The sequence below is a fragment of the Paramormyrops kingsleyae genome, chromosome 4 (assembly GCF_048594095.1).
Source record: "Paramormyrops kingsleyae isolate MSU_618 chromosome 4, PKINGS_0.4, whole genome shotgun sequence".
Classification (NCBI taxonomy): domain Eukaryota; kingdom Metazoa; phylum Chordata; class Actinopteri; order Osteoglossiformes; family Mormyridae; genus Paramormyrops; species Paramormyrops kingsleyae.
In genome coordinates this window covers 6,863,332-6,875,903 of record NC_132800.1, presented here as the reverse complement: position 1 = coordinate 6,875,903, position 12,572 = coordinate 6,863,332, and the positions used below count along the sequence as shown (strand labels likewise).

The 12,572-nt window shown below is 48.0% G+C and overlaps 1 protein-coding gene across 2 annotated transcripts in view; it reads left to right on the top strand.

The window, feature by feature from the left end:
- Positions 1 to 12,572, top strand: part of LOC111857130 (polymeric immunoglobulin receptor-like) — a 75,670-nt gene that overhangs the window by 33,323 nt on the left and 29,775 nt on the right. Inside the window, exons 16-17 of one of the 2 annotated variants that reach the window (XM_072710527.1) lie at positions 664 to 765; positions 1,562 to 1,759. The exons of the other annotated variant lie outside the window; for it this stretch is intronic. Of the exons in view, the coding sequence (XP_072566628.1) occupies positions 664 to 765; positions 1,562 to 1,612 (153 nt within the window). The 3' untranslated portion in view covers positions 1,613 to 1,759. Of the gene's footprint in view, positions 1 to 663; positions 766 to 1,561; positions 1,760 to 12,572 lie in introns of those variants that run through there. 2 annotated transcript variants of the gene reach the window in all.

Genomic DNA, 12,572 nt, shown 5'->3' with positions numbered 1-12,572 from the left:
TGTAATTATACAGTGTAACAGTAATGGTACATGATTACAGTATCCATTTACAGTGTGTGTCCTCTCTGTAAAATACAGTGTAACAGTAATGGTACATGATTACAGTATCCATTTACAGTGTGTGTCCTCTCTGTAATTATACAGTGTAACAGTAATGGTACATGATTACAGTATCCATTTACAGTGTATGTCCTCTCTGTAATTATACAGTGTAACAGTAATGGTACATGATTACAGTATCCATTTACAGTGTGTGTCCTCTCTGTAAAATACAGTGTAACAGTAATGGTACATGATTACAGTATCCATTTACAGTGTGTGTCCTCTCTGTAATTATACAGTGTAACAGTAATGGTACATGATTACAGTATCAATTTACAGTGCGTGTCCTCTCTGTAATTATACAGTGTAAAAGTAATGGTACATGATTACAGTATCCATTTACAGTGCGCGTCCTCTCTGTAATAATACAGTGTAAAAGTAATGGTACATGATTACAGTATCCATTTACAGTGCGCGTCCTCTCTGTAATTATACAGTGTAAAAGTAATGGTACATGATTACAGTATCCATTTACAGTGCGCGTCCTCTCTGTAATTATACAGTGTAAAAGTAATGGTACATGATTACAGTATCCATTTACAGCATCTCTTCCCTCTCCAGCCCACTGTAGAACCCGGGGATGAAGTGACATACATCTCAGTAACAGCAAAAGCCAGAAATACAGCCCGTTCATATATTCAGGTTGTGCCATTAGACAACATGGTAAGAACCTGGTAAACTGAACATAAACTGAGCCCCATCCATCCTTCCTTCCATCCATTCATCCATCCATCATGAACCATTATTTCTAACCTAAATTTCCTTGAGTTGCATATTGATTGTGGCATAAATGAAAATCCATGCATTTAATTTCTGCAGCTTGAAACAGTGCTGCCACAGTCTTGAAGACAATGCAGCCTAGTAACAGTGTGTCCTCCCTTAGGCCGGTTTATACTCAATGCTTGCAATGTGTACACTTACCTGTGCTGTCATTCCTAAGTGGTGCTGCTACTCATACGTCCCAGTATAGGTTGCATCAGTCTGGAGGGTTAAGAGTTGTGTCCTCCAGGGGGCAGAGTGAGAGATCGTCTTGGTCAGCACCTTTGTTTCTGGTCTTACTTGTTTATATGCATTTGTGGCCTGAAATGCCACGAGCTACCAAAGATAAATATTAATGATGTTCATGTATTTACAAGAAGACAAACAAAGCATCATTTAGATGTGTTCAAAATAAAATAATTTGTCACAATCCCATGACTGGCAAACATCAAGGATGAAAATCTGCAATATTATTCTGTATAAAATGTAAAAGCATAATTGTCGAATTTTCACATCTCGGTTTTGGTAATGTTTATTAAAACACAATATACAAACTAAAAAACTATGTAGCTGTTTGTAAAATGTGTGTTAACATTTTGCAAAGTCAGTCAGTGAGTGAAATGACCCCCCTGCACAGCTGCAACCCCAAAGCTGAAATGCACCTCAAGCTAAACTCAGGATCCTCTGTCTGCTTCCCCAGGCTGCAGCAGATCCACACGAGGTCGTCTACAGCACCGTGGCTCGGAAATAGAAAACGGCAAGATGCCCCCAGCCCCCTCCAAGCAGACCCTGAAATGATGATGTTTAAGCTCACTGATGTACATAAAGAGAATATCAAAAACTGTTTATTTTATTGTGTGTTTTATTATTAATAAAATTGATTGCCTTTCATGATTCACATTGTTTGACTGATGTGTTTTTGGGACCTCAGATACGAAATGCCTCTGAGTGACAGGGAAACGCCTCTGAGTGACAGTGAAACGCCTCTGAGTGACAGTGAAACGCCTCTGAGTGACAGGGAAACGCATCTGAATGACAGTGAAACGCCTCTTAATGACAGTGAAACGCCTCTGAGTGACAGTGAAACGCCTCTGAGTGACAGTGAAACGTCTCTGAGTGACAGTGAAACGCCTCTGAGTGACAGGGAAACGCCTCTGAGTGACAGTGAAACGCCTCTGAGTGACAGGGAAACGCATCTGAGTGACAGTGAAACGTCTCTGAGTGACAGTGAAACGCCTCTGAGTGACAGTGAAACGCCTCTGAATGACAGGGAAACGCCTCTGAGTGACAGTGAAATGCCTCTGAATGACAGTGAAACGCCTCTGAGTGACAGTGAAACACCTCTGAGTGACAGTGAAATGCCTCTGAGTGACAGTGAAACGCCTCTGAGTGACAGGGAAACGTCTTACACCTTCCTGAAGCCAGTCCCAGGATGCTTAGGGCACGGCAGACAGGACATCACAGGGACACCAAGTCTCTGGAGACAAGGAGACACCCAGAGCTCCTGGATGAGGTTCACATAAACACAGGGAGAACATGCAAACTCTACACATACTGTATAGTGTCAGGACTGGAATCAAACTGTGGTGCTGGATATCACTGTATACTTTTATCCATCCGTCTTCCATAAGCTCTTTTGATGGTTGTGGGGAACCTATCCCATGATTCACAGGGCATCAGGCAAAGAGGCTCCAGCATGGTGTCACAGAACCACCAGAACATGAAGCTTTATTGATTTTGATTATGTGGTTTGACAACTGGGGCTTCTCTCAGTTGCATGACGCATGGGGGGAGATGACAACAGGGTCTGTCCCTCTGCCCTCTGCACCAATCTGGAAGGAAAGGACGTCCATCTGAATATAAAGGTGGACCAGTGAGCCCTGGTCCTTTATGGACATAGGGTGCATTGATATCCCGTCTAATCACCTCTCAAAATGCACCTCTCTGCTGGGATTGAGATGACTTCAGTGTTCCCAGCTCCTGACCGATAGCTTTAGAAATGACAGTCCCTGAACACCATAGGACACTATTACAGACTTAGAGCAAACATGACACATTGGCCCCAAAAGCTGCCTGATTATGGCCAGTCATGTGATCGTTTGCCTCTTGAACTAGCCGACTGATTCCGGTCATCATGGCTTAGCTTTCCAAATTCCATCTCGTGTTGGATCCCAGGAACTTATTTTGAGGTTTTTAGTCATTTCATCCATCACTTTTCCAGCCAACACTTTATCTGGATTTGGAAACATATTTAGATGTATGTATTAACAGAACTGTTTGCTAACAGGTTTCAAGCTCATTCCATTGAATAGGCTAAATTGCCACCAATCCAATCTAAGCAAGTTAAGAAAATCTATGTGTCGCTGACTAACAACACTTAATACCAAGACCTTTAGCCTTTGTTTTTCCTCATTTTTATATGAGAACAGCAACGTACATTCTGAACAGGTCGATCACTTGTCTATGAATGACGAACACACTGCCCACTGAATAGTTTCCCCCATAATAATTCCCCATATAGGCCACCCTCACAAACAATAACTGAGCATTAATGGTGATCATACAACAGTTAATTCTGACCAAGAAATCTGATTGGACAAGAGGTTTCCTATGAGGGCTGTTATCAGAGTATAACCACACTGACATTTCACATTAGACGCATCACTCTGCTTTATGGGCGCATCTAAAAACCGTTACTTAAACTTAACCCCCTGGAGCCTGTGATTCCCCCACAGGATCAAAGACGAGTCTCGCCAAACCGTCTAAAACACTCAGGGAGTTTTTGTCATAGAAAGATTAAAAGAGCACCCCCCAGAAGCTTTGAACAGTTCGCCCTCCCATGAGCAAACAGCCCTATTCATATAACAATGCAATAATCAACATTGATGATCACCACTATAAAAAAGTCTTCATAAATATATGCAAACTGTTGGTAACTAGACTGTTGTTTTAGCATTTTTCACTATATTGGACTACATCCACACTCCTTCTCATATGTTATTGCTTAATTATGAAAATGTGATTTCCACTGTAATCCAAGATTAAAGTTATTTCGTAACAAACTGTGCCAGTTGAAGGAAACAGAACTTCACTTCCCTGCAATCTTGGTTGCACTAAAGCCCTAAAATAGCCTGGTCATGCAGATGTAAGGAGAGGAGTCTACTCACGGTGTGATGGCACCTCCAGGTAACCATAACAACCAACAATACAATCAGCGTCAGGCCGGTGACCGTCAGGATGGGCAGCCAATCATGGTGTCCGAAACAAATCACCCTCACCCAGGCTCATCAATGGTGCTAAGGTGTATATGATCAAGTGGGTGCTCAAGGCCCCCCAGCGGGGGAGGGGCCTCCAGTATCAGGTCACCTGGGAAGGTTGTGGGCCCGGGCAGCGGTATGGGGTCCCAGCCCAGTTCATCCTGGAAACTTCTCTCATCATCGACACCCTGATACTTTGGTTGGGATACCTGTGGGTCTCCATAGTGGGAGGTGTTCTGTCAAGTTTGCTCTGGGACCCTCCTCTTCCTGGGTCCCTCTTTCTCTCTCTATTCTTTCTCTCCCTCCTCTGTCCATACTGGACCTTTCTGTGGGTTTGTCTCCTCCAGGCCCCTGACCTTCTTGCTCTTGGAGATCATGTGACTGCATTCACCTACTTGATTGGTTCATTGTACTCACTTACTTCCTGTTTGCTTGATACCCTTCTGTGCATATAAGCATCAGCATGTCAGGTTCCTATGCTTCCTTTGCCAAATACTCACACCACTGTTCCAGTGTGATCTGCATAAGACCACGTCCTGTTTTGTGATTTATTTTTGCTTAGTGTCTCAGATGCCTCAGCTTCTCTTGCCTGATCTGCCCTTTGCGTTTTTGAACACACACACCTACCTTCTGACAGACTCACTGCCTTTGGTGATTCTGTGATTCTTCCCTAATTGTTGTATCTCCCGTGTATGACCTCTGTGTGGCTCTGGATGACCTTGAATTACCATTTTTATAGACAGTGGTGCCTGCGGTTCACGAACACAATCCGTTCCTGGAAAGTGGTCACGAACCAATTTGTACGCGAACCAAGGCAATTTTTCCCATAAGAAAGCATTGAAATTTGATTAATTTGTTCTGAAGCCTACCAAATAATAATTTTTGTTAATTAATTTTTGTTTTTTATAGTATAAACTTCAAAGAAAAACACAATATAGTGTGGCGACGGGGGGACTGAGGCATCGCGGGAGCAGAGAGAGACATGGAGACTTGCTTGCCGGGGAAATCACGCTCTTTATTAACAGTCCTTAACCCTTGTATTGTTGTTGTTGTTAATGTTAATGTTAATGTTTGCGTTTCCCTATTGCCACACATATGTTTGCCTGTGTCTTGTGTGTACCCGGTCCGATCCTTTCGTGTATTTAGCATGTGTAAATCTTTCACCATGTGTGCATCTTACAGTTTGGCGTCTGACATCCTTGTGTTTTCCATCTGTGTATTTGAGTTCGGTGCTCGTTGGTTGCCTGTCGTGATCCTTCTATTTACAGTTGCATGCAGGGCATGCTGGGATATGCTCCTTGCCAGTGCTACACTAGAATAAAAAAAGGAATCTGGTCGAGCAATCTTTTCGTTGACCAAATTTTGTACGCGAACTAATGCATTTCTTTCTCAAAATTTTTGGTCGTAAACCAAATTGACACTGTAAGCAGAAAAGCTTTGGAAGAGGAAAACCAGGGCTATATGAGGATGTGCTGACTTTCGCTATGCCTCAATACCACTACTTCCCAATGCAGGTTACATTAAATGCTGTTTCAGCCATGTATTATTGTAACAGTTCCCCTTTCATGTTACAAATCACTGTCCATCATAGACCATAACAGCTCTGACTTCTGGTATCCTGTGGTCACATGTATGCCCAGAATTTGGTATCACTAATCTGTTGTTTCAGGTCATACTCACTGCCGAGGGGAGATTTGTTCCAGTGGTGCAGTGCTGATGGTGAGAGAGTAGGTATCAAAGAGGGTGAGGTTAAAGTCTCTATAGACATCAGAGACTGCAGTAGGAAAGAAACTGTTGGCACCAGAGCTGATGGAGTCGTCTTACAGAAAGATGCTTGAGTTTTTGAGAGCAGTGTTTCAGTTACAAGTTCCACTGTTTGATCAAAAGGAATATAAACCAAGTTAATTATGTTCTTATTGTATCAATGGTGTCATACCAGAAAGTCCAAAAGATTCTGAAAGTTGAGCAGATGCCTACGTAAACTGTGGAATGAAAATGTCACGTTTCACTTGAATTCTTGGAAAGTTAATGAGTTTATCTCACATATGGCAGTCACTTCCATGGTCAGAAGGGCTGTTCTAATTTCTAAATTACAGAAGCCCAATTTCTATGACTACCATAATGCCCAGTGTCTGGTTATGGGTTCCATAGGCTGCTATCTCACCAGTGCTTTGGGCCTGGACAGTGATGTACAGGGATCTGCACATCCCCAGCAGTACACCAGTACCAGCCTTGGTCCTTCCCTTCCAGCTCTATCAGTATCATGGCAAAGACCCCCCTCCCATTGTCGCTGATGAGGGTGAATGTGGTCAAACCTGCTGTTGTACAGGAAGTCCAGTCCTCTGCTTGGCATCACTGGTGCAAGCTTTTCATGTAGTGACACCCCGACTGTCACGTTACCCCCAGCAACACTGGCCACCATGGCATCAGGGACAGACAGTCCATGAAGACCTGACACACAGAGGTCAAGAGAGGGGAATGGGATGATCTACCAGGATCAGAAGCCAACCTTTCTCCTTCCTGTGGCAGCTGTTCATATTCTTACTCTTAAATATCCATCAGGGGCGTCTCTGGCACAGAAAGGCTGGTGAGGCATAATAAACACTAAGGTGCAAAGAACTTGCTCAGTGAATCCTAATACAAATGCACCTCATCAATTAAGTCACAAGCACACATTAATGTAACAGGGGCAGGAGTAAGTGGAAGTGGAGACAGAGATAAGAGAGGTATTATCGATAGCAGCATTGGAGCTCACATAACTTTTAATTACCCTGTTATACCGCAAATTTCAAATCCAAAGTTATTAAGCAGTAAATTATCACTGTTATAACACATCCAAAGCAACATTTCAGAGCGGGGAGACCCATTGCTGTCATAATAACCTTGCAATAATGCAAACAGACCCACCAGTGATGTTCTCTGCTTGAAAAGAAAAGCTGCAAAACAATCTTTCATCTGGACAAACATTTAATCTCTAATTTTTGCTGTAATGGCAAGCTGCTAAATCTAGCTTTTAATAAATTACCCACATGGTTCATTCTATTACCTTGCTAGTGGTGGCTAACATAACAGCTACTGTAGGCGTTGGTTGAAATGACCAATGACAGCATCTTCACGTACGTCAGTTCGATTAGCATCACATTTTATTGGCTGCTATCAGCACGGGCCATCCTGATCATGCCCCACAGCAGATTACTGAAAGCGCGTTGAACATGCGCATATAGTTTTAAGAGCAGTCCTGACTTTGATGCAGCAGAAATAACAAGACCTCTCCTGGAGGTCCTGGGGTCGTATGCCCCTGGTAGGGTCACCCAAGGCAAACAGGTCCTGGGTGAGGAACCAGACGAAGTTCGGCTCATCAGACCCCTTATGATGAGAAAAAACATTGATTCACGTTTTCTCATGCCCGGACGCAGTTCACCAGGCCCCCCCCCCCCCCGGAGCCAGGCCTGGGGGTGGGGCTCAATGGCGAGCGCCTGGAGGCCAGGCCTGCACCCATGGGGCCTGGTCAGTCACAGGAGGCACGTGGGTCCCCCCTCCAATGGGCTCACCACCTGTAGGACGGGCCATAGTGGTCGGGTGCAGTGTGAGTTGGGCAGTAGCCAAAGGCGGGGACCTTGGCAGTCTGATCAGCTGCAGAAACTAGCTCTAGGGACATGGAATGTTTTTTAGTAATACTTATTTCGAACAAATACTTAAAAAAATATTTGTATTCGGGAAGAAGAAAAACTTTATATCAAAAAGCTGTTTCCTCATGAGACCGCAATGCATGCCCGGATGAGTGAGAGAGTGTGACGTTCAGGAGTTGGGGGGGGAGTAAAAGAGGTGACTGACACAGGCTGCTCCACACAGCAACAGAGAAGGCTCGGCTGAGCGAAAAAAAGACTTAACTGTATCACTATTTTTGTTGAATGGATTTTTGTACCTTAACTGGGTCCCGGAGGCAGTTTATAACTTTCGGGAAGCGGAGTTTGATCGGGAGATTATTCCATTACGCTGCATTATTGACGTCTGCAGTCGGGTGCTCTCATGTTCGCTCTGTTTACGTACTGTAGCTCTGTTAGCTCTGTAATTCAGACAATAGGCTGTTGACAGAGTAACGTTAACGTTCAGTTAAAAAGGTTAAAACAATGCTTGTGTAGTTGTGTCGAATTGTATGCACTTGTGGGAGTTATATGGTTTAAGTTACTCTGTCTACTCTGTCTATTGCATAGCCATAATTTTTATAATGGATATAATTAAAGAGTACTTATACTATAACGTAAATTAGAAGTGTAACGCAAAAAAAAATTGATTTTTACGCCTATTTTGAATTTTACCATCCATCCATCCATCCATCCATCATCTGCCGCTTGTCCGGGGTTCGGGTCGCGGGGGTAGCAGCTTCAGTAGAGGCACCCAGACCTCCCTCTCCCCAGCTAACCCCACCAGCTCCTCGGGGGGGACACCGAGGCGTTCCCAGGCCAGCCGAGAGATATAATTCCTCCAGCGAGTCCTGGGCCTGCCCCGGGGCCTCCTCCCTGTAGGACATGCACGGAAAACCTCTCCGGGTAGCCGCCCAGGAGGCATCCGCACCAGATGTCCAAACCACCTCAACTGGCTCCTTTCGACGTGAAGAAGCAGCGGTTCTACTCTGAGGCCCTCCCGGATATCCGAACTTCTCACCCTATCCCTAAGGGAGAGCCCAGACACCCTGCGGAGAAACCTCATTTCGGCCGCTTGTATTCGCGATCTCGTTCTTTCGGTCATTACCCATAGCTCATGACCATAGGTGAGGGTAGGGACAAAGATGGACCAATAGATCGAGAGCTTGGCTTTTTGGCTCAGTTCTTTCTTAGCCACGACAGACCGGTTAAGCGCCTGCAGAACTGCAGACGCCGCTCCGATCCGTCTATCCAGCTCCCGATCTCGCCTACCCTCACTCGTGAACAAGACCCCGAGATACTTAAACTCCTCCACTTGAGGCAGTACGTCTTCCCCAACCCGAAAAGGGCAAACCACCCGTTTCCGGCTGAGAACCATGGTCTCGGATTTGGAGGTGCTAATCCTCATCCCTGCCGCTTCGCACTCGGCTGCGAACCGCCCCAGTGCCTGCTGGAGATCCCCAGCAGATGAAGCCAACAGGACGACATCGTCTGCAAAAAGCAGCGAGGCAATCCTGAGGTCACCAAACTGGACACCCTCGACGCCTTGGCTGCACCTAGAAATCCTGTCCATAAATATGATAAACAGGACCGATGACAAAGTGCAGCCCTGGCGGAGCCCAACCCGCACTGGGAACACGTCCGACTTATTACCGGCAATGCGGACCAAGCTTCTGCTCCGTTCGTACAGGGACCGGATCGCCCACAACAGTGGACCCCGGACCCCATACTCTCGAAGCACCCCCCACAGAGCACCTCGGGGAACCCGGTCGTAAGCCTTTTCCAAATCCACAAAACACATGTAGACTGGATAGGCAAACTCCCAGGCCCCCTCCAGTACCCTTGCAAGGGTATAAAGCTGGTCCAGTGTTCCACGACCAGGACGAAAACCGCATTGTTCCTCCTGAATCCGAGATTCGACTATCGATCTCACCCTCCTCTCCAGTACCCCGGAATAGACTTTCCCAGGGAGGCTGAGAAGTGTGATCCCCTGTAGTTGGAACACACCCTCCGGTCCCCCTTCTTAAATAAGGGGACCACCACCCCGGTCTGCCAATCCAGCGGCACCGTCCCTGACCTCCACGCACTGTTGAGAAGGCGTGTCAGCCACGACAACCCCACAACATCTAGAGCCTTCAGGTACTCCGGGCGGATCTCGTCCACCCCCGGGGCCCGGCCACCACGGAGTTGCTTAACCACCCCGGCCACCTCAACCTCAGTGATGGGCAAGCCCCCCCCAGCACCCTCGGGCTCTGTGCCCTCAGATGTCTCAAAGGCAGTATGCGTAGATGTATCTGAGGCAGGGTTGAGGAGGTCCTCAAAGTATTCCTTCCACCTCCGGATGATGTCCCCAGGTGAGGTCAACAGCCCCGCCCCCCCGCTATAAATAGTAGGAACCAGGAGCTGCTTCCCCCTCCTGATACTCCGTATGGTTTGCCAGAACCTTTTTGAGGCTGACCGAAAGTCACTTTCCATGGCCTTACCGAACTCCTCCCACGCCCGGGTTTTTGCTTCTGCGACCGCCCGAGCCGCGTTCCGCCTGGCCCGCCGGTACCCGTCAGCTGCCTCCGGAGACCCCCGGGCTAATAATTCCCGGTAAGCCTCCTTCTTCAGCTTCACGGCCCCCCTCATCTCTGGTGTCCACCATCGGGTACGGGGGTTACCGCCACGACAGGCACCGACCACCCTGCAGCCACAGCTCCGTACGGCCGCTTCCACAATGGAGGTACGGAACAGTGTCCATTCAGACTCAATGTCCCCCACCTCCCCCGGCATGCAGTCGGAATTCTGCCGGAGGCACGAGTTAAAGCTCCAGCGAACAGGAGCCTCTGCCAGACGTTCCCAGCAGACCCTCACTATGCGCTTGGGCCTACCAGGTCTGACCGGCTTCCTCCCCCGCCACCTGAGCCAACTCACCACCAGGTGGTGATCAGTTGACAGCTCTGCCCCTCTCTTTACCCGAGTGTCCAAGACGGAGGGCCGCAGATCAGTTGATACGATTATAAAATCGATCATCGACCTGTAGCCCCGGGCATGTTCGTACCATGTCCACTTATGGACACCCTTATGCTCGAACATGGTGTTCGTTATGGACAAACCATGCATTGCACAGAAGTCCAATAACAGAACACCACTCGGATTCAGATCAGGGAGGCCATTCCTCCCAATCACCCCCTTCCAGGTCACACTGTCATTGCCCACGTGAGCGTTGAAGTCCCCCAGCAAAACGATGGAATCCCCCCGCGGCACGCCAAATAGCATACCGCTAAGGGAATCCAAGAAGGCCGGGTACTCCGAACTGACATTCGGCGCATAAGCGCAGATGACAGTCAGAGACCTATCCCCGACCCGAAGGCGCAGGGAAACAGCCCTCTCGTTCACCGGGGTAAACTCCGATGTTAATGCACCGAGCTGTGGGGCCACCAATAGGCCCACCCCAGCCCGGCGTCGCTCACCCGCCGCAACTCCAGAGTAAAAGAGCATCCAGCCCCTCTCCAGGAGATTGGTTCCAGAACCCAAGCTATGCGTTGAGGTGAGCCCGACTATATCTAGTCGATACCTCTCAACCTCACGCACAAGCTCAGGCTCCTTCCCCACCAGAGAGGTGACATTCCATGTCCCGAAAGCCAGTTTTGTCAGCCGGGGATCGGACCGCCAGGGCCTCCCTTGGCCGCCACCCGATTCACAATGCACCGAACCCCTGACATTCCCCTTGCGGGTGGTGGGCCCACCTAGGGACAGTCCCGCGTGCCTCTTTCGGGCTGTGCCCGGCTGGGCCCCACGGGCCAAGGCCCAGCCACCAGGCGCTCGCCAACGGGCCCCTCCCCCAGGCCTGGCTCCAGGGTGGGGCCCCGGTGACCCTAGTCCGGGCGAGGGAAACAGGACTTTGTTTTTATGCTTTTTCATAGGGTTCTTTCGGATTGCTCTTTGTCTGGCCCCTCCCCTGGGACCTTTTTGCCTTGGGAGACCCTACCAGGGGCTATTGCCCCCGACAACCTAGCCCCCAGGTTCACGGAGGCACGCAAACCCCTCCACCACGATAAGGTGGCAATCCAAGGAGGAGTTGAATTTTACTCGAATACAAATATAAATACCCTGCCGAGAGTATAGAGCAGGGGTGTGCAAAGCAGCCGGTATTTGTATTTGTATTTGTTGAGGGGGGAAAAGTATTTATATTTGTAGAATTTTACTCGAATACAAATATAAATATTTTTCCCCCCTCAACAAATACAAATACAAATACAAATACCGGCTGCTTTGCATACCCCTGCTCTATACTCTCGGCAGGGTCCTGGATGGTGCGTGTGAGTTTGCCCAATCAGTCTATATGTGCTTTGTGTATTTGGAGAAGGCATTCAACTGCGTCCCTCAGGGAGTCCTGTGGGAAGTGCTCCGGGAGTGCGGGGTGCTGGACTGCCTTATAAGGGCTGTTCGGTCCCTGTACGACCGGTGTCAGAGCTTGGTCCGCATTGCTGGAAGTAAGTCTGACGCGTTTCTGGTGAGTGTTGGACACCGCCAGGGCTGCCCTTTGTCACAGGTTCTGTTCATAACTTTTATGGACAGAATTTCTAGGCGCAGCCAGGGCATTGAGGGTGTCCGGTTTGGTGACCTCAGAATTAGGTCTCTGCTTTTTGCAGATGATGTGGTTCTGTTGGCCTCATCAGACCGCGACCTTCGGCTCTCACTGGAGCAGTTCGCAGCCGAATGTGAGGCGGCTGGAATGAAAATCAGCACCTCCAAATCTGAGACCATGGTCCTCAGCCGGAAAAGGGTGGAGTGCTCTCTCCGGGTCGGGGAGAGGGTCCTTCCC